At 48.2% G+C, this 13,876-nt stretch overlaps 1 protein-coding gene across 1 annotated transcript in view; it reads right to left on the bottom strand.

The window, feature by feature from the left end:
- CACNA1H (calcium voltage-gated channel subunit alpha1 H) overlaps positions 1-13,876 on the bottom strand; it is a 128,214-nt gene that overhangs the window by 76,972 nt on the left and 37,366 nt on the right. Inside the window, exons 7-8 of the mRNA XM_074886017.1 lie at positions 12,630-13,419; positions 8,070-8,482 (exon numbers count right to left, since the gene is read on the bottom strand). Coding sequence (XP_074742118.1) covers positions 8,070-8,482; positions 12,630-13,419 — 1,203 coding nt within the window. The remainder of the gene's footprint in view (positions 1-8,069; positions 8,483-12,629; positions 13,420-13,876) is intronic.

Genomic DNA, 13,876 nt, shown 5'->3' with positions numbered 1-13,876 from the left:
CCCTGAGCATCTTTAATCCTTTGCCTGCTGATGGGGACAGCCGGCTCTGCCTCTCCACTCCGAGGTACCCAGAGAAGGGTGGTGTACAGGGCACCTTAGCAACACCACTGAATCTCCACACAGAGCTTTTGGACCAAGTTGCCATCATTTCGTATGTACTGCCAAACACTAACCCCACTTTGCTCTCAGGTGTGGCATGACTGTCTTTTCTACACCTTCCTAACATTTTCTCAGTTAAATCTATTTTTAAGACACAGAGAAAGCAATCATCCACAGGGAGTGGCTGGAAAGGCACAAAAGCATTAAATTAATCATGACTATTTCCTTTGCCTCTTAGCAGTTGGGAACCACCAATCTATAGGCACCATTAGTCCATGGCACAGAACCATCGTGTACCACCCTCCCCATCCTCTTATCTGCATATCCCCTTGTGTAACACTCCTGTTGTATTTGGGCTGTAAACTCCTTTTCACAGAGTTTACCTGCCACCTCCAGGCATAAAAACTGGTGCTGGGAGAGGTGCAGTGCTCTGTTCCTATTCCCACTGTTATTATTACTCGTAATAACATCTAGCAGGCCCTGCCCGGGAGCCCCACATGGTGGGGTGACGTACACAGAACAAAATGCAATCCTCGTCTTGTGGAACAAAAAATCCAAGACAAAAGATGGATACAGACAGACTGGGGAAGTGTAAGGAAACAAAGAGACAGCCTTGGCTAACACGGGAGATGGTGTTCCTGGTAGACCAGCAGTTGCATCCTCCCCAGAGCTCCTGAGAAAGTCCAAACCACTCCTTGCTTCCTGTCACTCCAGGGCACCTTCCTCTCCAAGCCTTGCCAATGGTGCCTAAGCACTTTTTCCTGCCTCCATCCGTTGGTTTGGCTGTCTTTTACATTTCCTCCTCTGCTGTTCTCTGCTAACCCTGCTCTTGTCCCTACAGCCCAGCCGACTTTCATGGAGGCAGCTGGAAGGATGGGAAGCTGCTGCTGTGCGCAGTACCAAAGCCACGTGGGCTGCTCGGAGGGACCTGGGGCTCTGCACGTTGCCTGCAGGCACCATGATGTCTCTGGAGGGGCTGATCACAGCTGCCATGAACCAGATGCTCGAGCTCCTCCTCAACTTGTGTCTTGTCATGACTCAGGCAAGGGACTACCAGGTATGCCTGCTCTGGAGCATGGAGTGTGCTCACCCCTAGGTGTGTTTACCTGATCAAAGCCAACCTCCCTCTCACCAACTCCCCTCACAGATGAAAAGCATTCAGCTGACAGCCAGCAGGAAGGCGCAGACTCAATGCAACACCACACTTTTTGTTTGTGAAAGCCACCTTCTTCATTACAGGCCCCCTCTCATCGCAGTTTCCCTTTGCAGAAAGCAAACACCCTGCTGTCCAGCTGTGTCAAGCCTCCCTGCCTTGGAGCACATTAGAGCCATTGTCAGCATACCATGTGAAGCAGGCTGCCCATGGCTGTGATTTACGCACATTTTTGTGATGAAATGCAGCTGGCAAGTGCACTCTGCTTTCATTCTTGGGGCTATATTACACTTGGTTTATTTTACCTGCCAGTTGAAATGCAAACAATCTGTCTACGTTCTATATATAACCACCCGTTGCCATCATGTATGTTTATGAAGCATGGGGCTTTCATGGATTCAGTCTCAGAAGCCCTGCAGGGTTGTCTCAGCGACTCTCTCAGCTGACTTGCTGCATGACCCAGATGAAAGAAACACATCTGGTGGGTCCCCGCACACTGTGGCTACACAGCGTGGGTCTGTTACTGGTGCTGTGCAGATCTCCAGTCTCCATGCCACAGCTTATGCTGGGAAGCATGTTACTATCACCTGCTTAAGGAGTCTGTCATCTTGGCAGAGAGCAGATGTGATTTATATGGGCAATCCCTCACCACAGAGAACAGCTAATGGCGTAAGTGAGGGGAAGGAACTGAACCATTGGTGGTGGTAAAACGTGCCTACAGTTCCACAGGGAGTATCCTAATATTATTCCCTAGGCTAATGAGCACATCTATAGGAACCAGATCAGACTGCAAACTCCCCTCGCCATGACTAGCTCTGTTGTTCCCCTGACTGCTCAGTATGTCAGCACTCGAATGAGTTATTACACCCAGTTTCTGCATTGGAGAGGTGCTGTTCCTGTCTGGTAGGAGGCAGAGGAATGGAAGGATCTCTAGTATGCTTTCCCTTATATAGTAAAAAAAAATATACCAAGAACATACAATCCAACAGAAGGAAAACAGAGCAGTGGAGAAGTCAGTTAAATTACAGAGGAGAGTAAGAGAGAGAAGGCTCCATGAACACCACACACAGTAGGCTCCCTGTGGAAGGATGTGATTTACCCCCTTTGCCATGACAACTGCTAAGGTCCAGCAGACAGTGATGGAGCCCTGAGCCGGGACACCTGGCTTTTAACTGCAAACATTTGCCATCCGTTCATGTCTTGCCTCCAATCCTTGATTCCCTCTAACACGGGAATGATGCTTTGCCAGGTGTAAATGCTCCACGTATGAGCTGCTGCTGGCTCTGATCAGAAGGCTTGCAGCCTGAACTGTGCAGAGGGGATCCCAAAACTGTTACCAGGTTTGTTACTGTCCTGGCAGAGTGGCTGTCTGCAGAAAAGAGGGCCTGGAGAAAGGTGGTCTGGAGAGCACTAAAAAGGTGGTATGATCTTGGGGCACAAAAGAGGATGGGAAACACCCCTCTCTTCCCCAAGGTCACCAAAGCCCTTCTCTTCCCTCCCAAGAGGTGGAGACAGAATTCAGGTTATCACCAGTTATTTGTTGAATGAGCCAAATTTCTGCTGCTCTGCTCAGGAGACCCAGTATGTGTTCTCGACCCACGCAGCTTCCCTACCAAAGCAACTCTTGGGGAAAGCTGTCCACTTACTGCTGGGACCTTGGAGGGGGAACAGGGAAGGGACAGCTTCATATGCGGCTGACAAAGCCCAAACTCATAAAGCAAAGGACTATTAAGGGCAGAATGAGTGTCACATCATTTATGCAATAAGCACAAAGATACTGGGCTGAATTTTCACATCCTGGGATGGGCTGGGGGATTCTGTTTGCTTCAAGTCCAGCCACTGTGTAAGTTCTTAAAACTGGATCACGCAGAAAGTTTGAAGAGTGAACAAGTTTTGCCAGTTGAAAGTCAGAATCTCAGATCAGGATATTATTTTATTGACTCACAACTCAAAAGGAATTTAAGCAATTTGCTTCAAACACTGCTGAAAGATTCTCCTCTGCTTTCTGAGTAAGTGCTGAGCTTTCCAGGCCAAACCAATTTTTCAAGCCAAAATTGACAAATGCTAAAATAGAATGTCACTAGAGAAGCTAGTTGCTACCTTAAATCACACAGAATTACTTTTATTCCAGAATAATAAAATGTGCTACTCAAAACCAATACTTCTCTTGCACTAATAAGCAATGGACCACTGGGTGCCCACCAAGGTCAGCTTCAACCTCCTCTGAAAACAGCTGCTCTGAACGGAACATGCCATGGATGAGGGATCAGAAAAGCAATTAAAGGCTCTTTGAACAGCAATAGCTTGGAACAAATACTAATTTGTAATTCACCTCTGAGAAGTGAATATAAAATAGCATTTCTAGTGTCATTTGATGTAAATTGAGCCTTTTATGTGGAATCATTACAAGTATCAACACCTACTTCTGCAAATTCCTCTGGGGAGCAAAGTGGGGGGTCTCTCCTCACAGCTTAAATCAGAGTTCCTCATGGATGAATTCAGAGCTCACCCTTCTGCAGGGATAACACCAGCATCTCTCCTGGACAAATGAACAGGACTCTGTCCTTCTACTGAACAACTGGGGAGCTGGGAATCAAGGCAGATCAAAGAAGTAGCAATCATTTCTTCAGACCAGCCAGTGAAACACACACAGGACCTGACTCTGGGACAAAAAGGTATCAGCTTTCAGTGGCAAAGAGGCACTTGGAAACAGCTCCAGGAACAGGACCTGCCTGTGCCAGACACCTCTCCCTGCTGTCCCAAAGGCATGGAAGAGGTCATGGTTTTGGAGCTCATTGCTCCTGCTTGGTTGCTGCAGTGCCATGGCACGTTCTCAGATACTCTGGAGAATTGTCAGCTGCAATGAATGCATAACAAAATCATCCAATGTATTGAAATTGCCTGGAAGATTAATGCAAGGATTGCCTTCTTTGTACTTGGCTTTTCTCATCTGTGGGAGTGCTTATTCGTGCTGGAGATAGACAAATAAATAAATAAAGCATGAGAGGAGGGAGGGAGAAAAAAAAAAAAAAAAAGGAACTCCAAACCAGCCAATTAACCTTTGAAATACAAGTTGTGCTGCTGCTAACTAACAGCATCCTGTAACCTCCTAATTACCAGCCATGTACAACGTGGCAGTTGGGAGACAGAGCTGGCTGTTAACCCTGCGGATGTGCTGTGCGTGAGGATCTGATCGCCGCTAATGACTGAAGTCCCAAAGAAACTCGCTTCCCATCATCAGCTGCCTCCTGCTACCCGGATCTCCTGCCGCAAACCGGCTGTGCTGCCATGAAATCTTCAATCTGCCTCTGAGAGGAGCAGGACTGCTAAAGGACAGCTCTGTGCAAAGCAATTCTAGCAGCTCCTCATCTTTCCCATGAGTCAGCTAGCTGCTACAGTGGTCGTGCTCTTAGCCACAGGACAGGATCCTTGCCTAAAAGGGTATTATGTGGGCTACGTGCATTAAATGGCATGGTGCCAGCTATGTTAGCCAAGAGCAGCCAGAGTAACCGTGTGAGCAGATTGCTGGGAGCTTCAAATTCCCATAAAAACACATATTGAGCCTTGAGGGATTTGGATATGGACAGGTCTCTCATTCATCCGGAGGCAGCATCCGGGACTGCGGCAGTACAGACACAGATCACCTTCCTGTCTTGTCAAAGGCTGCTACCTAAGTGCTGCTATGGCACACATACCCCCTTGTCCTGTGGCTACGATAAGGGTCAGCAGTAAAGCCCACCGGCTTTTGCCTCCAGCCTGGCACCTTGCAACCTCAATTTCCTCATCCAGAACATACGGACAATAATGCTCGATTGCCTCAAGAGGGCTCCGTGAGACTTCTCTGCAGAGTGCTGCTATGTCCCGGGATGAAAGGCAAGATAACACACCAAGGACTAGCACTGCTCTATCTTCCACGCCATATGTTGTTCAGTACCCTCCACCCCTCCCACACACACAGAGGATTGATGCCTTGGCTTTGAATAGCACTCTGAAACAAAAATGTATATGGTGTGCCCATCTATTTGCAAAGCCACTGATGACTATAAAGTCTGAGAAGGCGGAAAAGAAAAGCAAGCAGACATTAATAATTTTTTATAAAAGAAATTGGGCATTTCCTTACAGACAGTGAGGTCTGGGGAGGGCTTCCCTGTGGCTGCTGCACTGATTGCAGCCCAGTTTGATAAAACCAATCAACAGCTGAAAACTAGGGGCAAGAGTCAAGACCAGGGAACCTGTTTAAACTGTTCCACCCAGAGCAAATGTCTCCATGGTAGGTGATGTTTTGCAGGGCTTCAGGGTCCATGAGTCCCCTGCCCATGCTGCTGTCAGCAGGCACAGAGCACAGGAGGCCTCCCCAACGGGAGTCACTGAACCCTGCTCTCTGGGTAACACTGAACAGTTCGGTGGGAGCAAGGAAAGCAGAGGAGAGCCACAGAGCAGCTCCTAAATCCTTATGACTTGGGGAATGGCCTCCAGATTTGCCCTTGGGAAGGTGGACGAGGAGATGACGGCAACACCCATGCCTGGTTAAGAGCCTGGGGAAGGCTCACACCTTCTCACCTTGTAATATCTGCTCTGAGCAGAGGTGCAGAGTGACTGGGCAGCACCCGTCACTCATTAACCAGAAAGCTGTGATTAAACTGTTTTTCCTGGCAAGGGTCATGGCATACCCAAAATGAGCCATTCTCACATCCCCTCCATCCCAACACCACGCTGTGGGTTTGCGACAGCTTCGCTCAGGCATCTCCTCCTTATCTCCATGCAAAGCCAGCTCCCACCCCGAGTCTTGCAGCCAATTCTCACACGAGGAGGGCCATGGGTTCTGAAATCACCCTGCTTTGCTCACAGAAGCTCCGTGCTTTCATGCCAAACAGTCTGGGAGCCTAGAGCCATTTTCTGTTGCTTTGGGATAGTGTTTCAGCCTCTGGCGATGCCCTGGAGGTCACTCGGTTGATAGGAGAGTGCTTGGGTGAGGTGTTTCGAGGCTGGGCTCTGACAGCTCCACGACTCCTTATCCCCACTGCATATCAGAGACACTTTGCAGTGAGGCACGTGGAGGAACTTTTACAGGTTTCACTTCAAAATTCCTCCCTTTTTATTGGGCCCACGCTGGGCAGTGCCTGTAAGCAAAGCTGGCGGGAGTCTGATGCTCCTTAGCCAAAAGCTTCAGAATCTTTATTGCCATTGGCTTTGAGATGGTTTAAAGCAAATCTTTTACAAGGTAAAATCCAATATAAACTTGCCGGCTACAGATTTCCTTTGTTAGCAGCAAGGATGTAATTATCACAATTTACCTTTATACGAGTGATTGTGGACATACTCCATGCAATCCCTGGGCTTTCTCACTGCAGCCTGCCTAAGGTTTTCCCCCAGCATCCGTCATGGCAATATCCAAGGACTGACAAAGCTGTATCTGCCTGACAAAAGAGCATCCATGCAGAAATGCAGCTGCCGCAAGGAATGAATGGTCTATTTAAAGGCTACTGACAAGGTGTATTTCCTAATTTTAAAACTTGTTGTGGAACAACTAACCAGACAGAAAGCTGACAGCAACAGCTATTTCTTTGTTGGGTTTGGACACTCTCTGCTGTGAGTGTGAACTAATTTATTGTTGCACAGCTGAGGTTCATGTGTTTTAGCACAGTACTTTTCTGAAAGAAAATGTCTCAGCATACAATATGGGGGTTTAAAGCACACAAGTGGAGAGAAAATAAAAGTAGCAACACTCTGGAGGATTGTTTGCCACGGTCCCAAGCAGGACTTAATCCTGGGAAATGACAGAAGAAAATGCAGAGACTCTTGTCCTGCCTTTGGATGTACTCTGCCTTTCCTCCTCACTCCTGAGTGGACAGACCAAGGCAGAGAGGAGGAATACCTTTATAAATAACCTTGACCTGCTCCTGATCCTGCAGTGGAGATTTTGGGATCGCGCAGGATGAATGTTGCAGCATCCACCCCACAGAAGATCAGTATGAGGATCTCCTGGCCTCAGTGGGGTGCTTTTTCTGTACCTGATAGAGGCATCATGAGAAATTCCAGAGAATGTCTCGAGAAAACAGTTGAAAGGAACCCATTTTTCTGAGAAAGAAAAGCCCAGAAAAGCATAGCTTTCCCCAGAGTGACCAACTGGAGATGCTCAGATGACTCACCTCCCTCTCCCATTGCACAGCCCCTCAGCTACCATCAGCCAACAACAAGGACAAGCTGTCCTTCGCTGCCAGCACTGCTTTCTGCCATCACCGTGTTCAGACTAGTACTGGGAACAGCATGATTTCTCTTTCCACCTTCCAAACACTTAAAAGAAAGACCTACTTGCACCCTCTGAGATCAAAGTAAAGGTTTTGGAGCCTTCAGGGAAAAATTAACTTCTTTTCCTTTGTTGCTTTTAGCATTGCCTGACAGTTTAAGTCTTTATTTAAAGGTGCAGGATCAAAGAAGAAACTTCTGCGTGGGTTATTTGCACTACAAGATCCACTGCGCACCACCACCATCAGACCAAAGGGGTATTTCCACCAGAATAATTCACGCTTACATGAATAATTCACAGCAAACAACTTAAGCAGTCAGGCTCTGAGCCGCTGTGTCTTAACACACACATTTAAACTCTCCACACCTTGCAGCGCTGCCAGACACCTTCCAGGCTTTTTGCACACAGGATGCTCCAGCTCATCACACACCTGCAGGATCAGGCCCTCGGCCCAGCGTGGGGTTTCCAACTTGCATGAAAAACACTTGCTCCTCCTCGGGCATGGCTTCGACAGTCACCCCAAGCCACCACGTGAAAACACCTGAAACCACAGACCCTCAGGGCTCTCACCTGCTCGTGGTACTCGATGCCCATGCTCAGCGTGTTGATGAGAATGGCTATCATAATCCCCCGGTTGAAGTACTTGCTCTCCACGATCCTCTTCAGCTTAGTGCCAAAAGCCTTCCACAGGCGGGTTACCTTGTTCCTCTCCTTGGGTTTTTTCTTCTTCTTCCTCCTCCTGCCCCGCTGCTGCTGGAGCTGGTCTCTGTGGTCGCCGTGCCGCAGGTCCTGGGTGAACTCGTAGACGCCATTGCTGTCGGAGTCGCAGCTGTCGGACTCGCTGAAGGCGAACTCAGGGTCTTCCAGGAGGCTGGCGCAGAAGGGACAATCCTGCAGCTCGCAGGTCAGCGTGCCGCCGGGCGGGCTGGGCAGCGGGCAGGCCGTGCTCAGCCCCGACAGCCGGCTGGGCGTCCGCCGCAGACCTGCAAGGGGAGACGCGCACCGTGAGCCACCTCACCCCCTCAACATGGCGGACAGCCCCTCTCCCCGCTCGGGCAGCGCTGGGCCTGTCCAGGGCAGAGCAGCTTCTGCCGTGTCCTCAAATAAATGTAAAACCTTAATACCACCTTCTAGACATCCATCTTACCAAGCAGCTCTTGCTTTGTGTCATTTTCCCCTCTGTTCCCCTCTCCCCAAGCCCCGACACTCACCCTCTAGCCCCCTCCATGGACACAGGGCTGAGGGGCCTCTCTCCACAGAGCGTGGGAGCCATTTTGTGTTCTGCTGCTGGGGGAAGACGGACTGGCACATTTTCAATTATTTTTGATTATATCTGACCATGCTAACATCATTAGTGGTGATCTGAGCATTATCAAGCTGTTACACCCAATTTAGCTAGCACTTCCATTTAGCTAATAATGAGGAGGGAGGGGGACACACGGACCAAAGGTGGCTACAGACCTCGGATCACAGCTTGGAGAGTCACGTAGTCCCATCAGTCTCCTTCATCCCTCCTTCAGCCTTTAATAAAGCTCAGGTGAATTCTTTGCTTGAGGCACAGGACTGAGCGTTCAGGGTGTTTTAAAATCAAACACGTTGCCACATGTTTTGTGGTGTAAGGAGAAATGCTGACTGCCCTCAGAAAGCCAGGGTATGAAGATATGGACAAGTGTAACAAGGATGATTTGGGTGGAACTGGAAGCAGATTTTACTTCCTCATATTTAGGAACCAAATTTCTAGTTTCCTCATATTTAGGAACCAGGTATTAATGGCAAAAAAAAGCCCAAAATGAATGTAATTCTGCAAGCCTGGGATCCTTCCTACAAAATGACATTCAAGCATCAATGAAAGCTTTCCTTGAGATTCAGGAAAATAAGGTGAGGGAACAGTTTTCCCCTGTAACATGCCCCTTATCTGAAGGTTGGACAGGGACACTTGGATTTGTTTTGGGAAGACCAAGCAAAAGGCAGTGGATGCTCCTGGTTCTGGGCCCAGGAGCTTGGATCTCACCCAGCAGTAATGCTGCTGATTTCAGCCACTCCTGGCTGAGGATGTCTTTAAAGAGAAGGCAGCACCAAACAAAAGCACCCTATTAGCTTGAAAACTGAGTTGTGACAAGAGTCAAAATGTATTTTACTTGCCTGAATGTCACTCAGATATCACTGGCCTTCAATATAGCCTTGAAGGAAAGGACTGTCCTCCTCCTGGTCATTATATCAAAGACACCAGGAGGATCAGAAATATTTGCCCCCTCACTCAACTTGCAAGCAGCACCAGTGCAGCACTGCACGTTAGCACAGCGTTTCTGATCAGGACAGATCCAATGAGGAAAGACTGCAGCACAGCCACAGTAGCACAGATAGCAGAGGTAGTGGTCTTGCCAGACATCTTTTAATGCTATCAAAGTGTTAAAAATTATATGAAAAACACTGGCGCCACAGATGTCTTCAAAATACCAGAGTCTCCTTGGCTGCCTGCTAAAATAACCTCACAGCATTGCAGGGCACGAGAACACGGAGGAACAGGCTGTACTTTATGCTGTTCAATTCCACAACAAAAGAAGGGAAGAGAATACTCTCTCCCACAATTGCATCTTTCCCAGCAGACACCAACCTTGTTTCCAGCTGGGGCTGTGAGTGCCCTGGCTGCTAATGCCTCCTTAATGCTCTCAATTATCACTTGTGTGCTCTCCTTGCACAAGTCTTACAGTGAACAGAGTCTCCTTGTTGACTTGCAAGAGTGGAGAGAGAATTAAGTGAAATATCTCTTTGTCTGCCCGAAGAGGCTGAGGCCAGGAGGGTTGGGTGAGCTTGTGAGCCCACCTCACCTTCCCTGTCGAGCACAGGATAGAGACTTGACATGGCTCCTTTGCTAAGTTAAGGCTGGGATAGAGAAACGTGAGTTGGGAGCTGTGCCTGGCAGAGCTACACCCTCAGAAGTTAGCTTATTCGGCACTTAAGAGATCCTCCTGAAGCCTGGAAGACACATCCATCATCCCTGCTGCACAAAGATGGTTGCAGCGCAGAAGCAAATCCGACTCAGCCCTGTTGGTGTGGCAGGAGGGGCTGCGGCACAAGTGGGAAGGAGGGCCTGGAAAGAGCCAAAGCCATGGAGGGGAAGAGCTGGGCATTGACACACTGTGTGACTGGGTCTCCAGATGGACCCAGCTGACTTGCTTCCCTTCCCAGCCCCTGGGCTCCTCAGGGTGCCAGAGAAGCTGCCGCTCACCAGCTAAGAGCTGCGGCATCCACCCCTTCCCCTAGACATGACCACACTTCTGAAAGAGACAAAACAATTTCAGGAGATCTGTTTAAAGCATTTTGGCATCCTCTGGGCTGAAATGCCTCCGTAAAAAGAGGATACTACAATTGCATTATTAATAGCAACTCCATCTAACCTCTGGCTTTCAAACAACCACCACAGGTTACCTCAAAGTCTCCTACGTCATTGAAATGGCCCTGGGATGTCACAGTTGGGACAGAGATCTGATGTTTTCTTCTCCTGAAGAGGACCCCTGCAGCAGATCCCCTTGAACAACCAAACCTCTGACTTGAGCACTGCCTTCCAAGCAACAGCTCTTTCTGCTCATCTCGCTTTCCCAGTTCCAGATTTCTGCAGAGCCTGGGCTTCTATGTCAAGGTAAATACATTTTCTCATAATAACCTTCATTAACTTGCATAGTTAAAGATGAACAAGTGATTCATATAAAGCCCTTGCTTAACAACAGAAGAACATTGCAACTAACCTTGCCCCCTTCTGCCCTCCTGCTAAGCTCCCAAGCGTACAGAAATGTCCGCCGAAGGCAATTTCTATAAACAATCCGCTTTACCCTTTTGTATGGTCACTTAAAAAAAAAAAATTAACAAAGACAAGCCACCCAACCTATTTGGCAAGCAACCTTTACTGTGACCCCCCCAAGCTAGGCTTGGTATTTTTTCAGCACATACATCACTAGGATAAATATTTGTGTCCATGCACACGCAGATAAACAGTTTTGGAAAACAGAGGCATTGAAAAAAACAGATGATGAGTTTGGCTTAAAGAGATTAAAAAATAGAAGCTAGAACTTTTTGACTTTTTACTGTTTGAGGGCTTAAGACTAATTTTCAGCCTTTATCTCCAGCCATGAGGACATTTTGCAAACATTTTGCAAAAGAGAAATCTAAGTGTTGCATGTAATCACTACTCTAGCAGTGGGTGATTTATATGTGAAGGGAAATAAAACTACACTAAGTAGCAGCATCAGCATGGCTGCAGTCTGTACAGATAGGGATGGGACAGAGGTACAAGAGAGTCCCAAAGATGTTCCTCATTCATTCAGATTGAATGGAGCTCCAAATTTGCAGTAACGCTCAGTTCTACATTTCTTCTGCACATGGGGAAAGACAAGAGGGAAAGCCCAAGACCTGTAGCTCTGCTACACTCCTGCTCTCACACACATCTTCTGAGGACTAGCACAGAGAAAGACCTTGCAGTGGCCATGGGTCTTCCCCCAAACCTTCTGCTTCTTCTTGCCAAAAAGAAGTTCAGAGGGTCAGGAGCCCATCAAACTAGAACTAGGGGTTTCTACAAGTGTCTGTTTTGAGTTCTTTCAGAGCCTCCCTGTTTGAAACTTCTTGTATTTCCTATACCTTATGCTTCTCCACCAGTTTCCACCTGCTCTTCCCTTTCAAGGTACCATCTCCCAGTAGCTGGGGCTTCTCTGCTGCAGGGCTGCAGCTGGCAGGTCCGTCATTCACCAGAGATGTAATTCCAGGGGCTGCACAGATCTGTTCTTGGGTGGGAACAGAGGGAGAACCTCCAGGATACCACTAAGCACATGAGAGCAGCTCAGAAACACATGCTTTGTAGCCACGGGAAAGAAGCCTCCAGTGGTGGCCTGAACTCACTGCCTGGACCATCCTGTATCTTGCTTTACCCAATGACTGCAAATACAAGGGTAGAAGGAACAGAGCTCTCAGTCCCTCAATCTGTCCTGCTTCTGGCTTCAGCACTCAGGTCAAGTAACATTCACAAAACAGCCTCCATCTTCAGCACCCTACACGGCTATCATTAACACCTTAACTCTTGAGCAATTTTCCCTTTGCCCAGTTTTCCTAAGCAAAAAACCCCAGCTTGTTTGCCCTTACCATGCTCTCCTACCAGTTGCTGCAGCTTCTCATAAGAATCTGTACCCAAATTTACAGGGCTATTAACCACAGCCACAGGTGAATTGCCATTCTTCTTTCCTTTGGGAACTGGAACAGAACTGGCTTTGGTAGTTGGAGAAGGCAGGATAGTAGGATAGTTCATGCTGCCATGGTTGGAGAGTCCAGCAGTCAGTTTAATGCTTGCAGGGGCATTGGAAGACTTACAGTTCACTTGTGGTCCTTCAACGTGACAGTCTGCATGGTAAATGCTGTGCACAGACTCTGTATCTGGAGGAGGAGCAGGGCTCTGCAAGTTGGGTGATGGAGAAGGAAGCATCAACTGGCCCCCAGGTTTCATAACCTTGAGTTCCAGGTCACAGATCTCAGGGTTGGAGCGTGGCCCCCGAGGGCTCCCATTGCTGATGTGATAGTGGTGGTGGTGGTGGTGGTGGTGATGGTGGATGAGGTGGTGTATGGAGGTGATGCGCTTTTTGCCTCGGTGGCTTTGCCCATTTGTGGTGTTGTTTGGGTTGACTTTTTTCCGGCGTTTACTCTGCCAGTTATTGTACAGGCGTATTGTCCGCCGTTTCACCTTCCTGAAGATGTGGCAGATGTACTTGAGCAGCTCCTCGTAGCAGCTACCTGGCTCCGAGAAGCTGGCAATTGTGCTGTCATTGGAGAGATAACGGGCCCGCTGCTCCTGCATCAGCTGGTTCTCCCGCTGCTTTGTTTCAGAAAACTGTGTTGCTATCACAACCAGGCACAAGTTAATCATGAAGAAGGAACCAACCTGGAGAAAACACAGGGGAAGGAATTAGCAAATTAGCAGTGACTTTACAAAGCAAGACACACTCTTCACCACCACATGCTGTCTGGACTTGAAGTGTGGTTCTTAGAAATCCTGAGATTTCCAAACATGCCAAATCTCAGGGTCTGCTCACCAAATGTTATGTCAACATGTGCCTGAGCTGCTAAATTTGCTCCTAAGCCATGTTAAATTATTTTGGCAATGGCAAAGAAAGCTGTTAACAATAGCCTTCACCACTTTCCTTCCCTCAACAGTGATGACATTTGCTACTAACGCAGGGTGTATGAAACACAACGCAATCAGTTACCACCACAAACCAGATCATTAGGAAACACTTGGCCAACCTGCAAGGAAAGATGGTCTCAAGTCTGAAACTGCCTCTTTTCTCTTCCTCTATCACTTCACACCCTGGCATAGTGCACCCTCATTTCGAGGAGGA

The sequence above is a fragment of the Strix uralensis genome, chromosome 16, assembly GCF_047716275.1.
Source record: "Strix uralensis isolate ZFMK-TIS-50842 chromosome 16, bStrUra1, whole genome shotgun sequence".
Classification (NCBI taxonomy): Eukaryota; Metazoa; Chordata; class Aves; order Strigiformes; family Strigidae; genus Strix; species Strix uralensis.
Note: the sequence above shows the minus strand (reverse complement) of the source record. Positions and strands in the feature narration are given on the sequence as shown.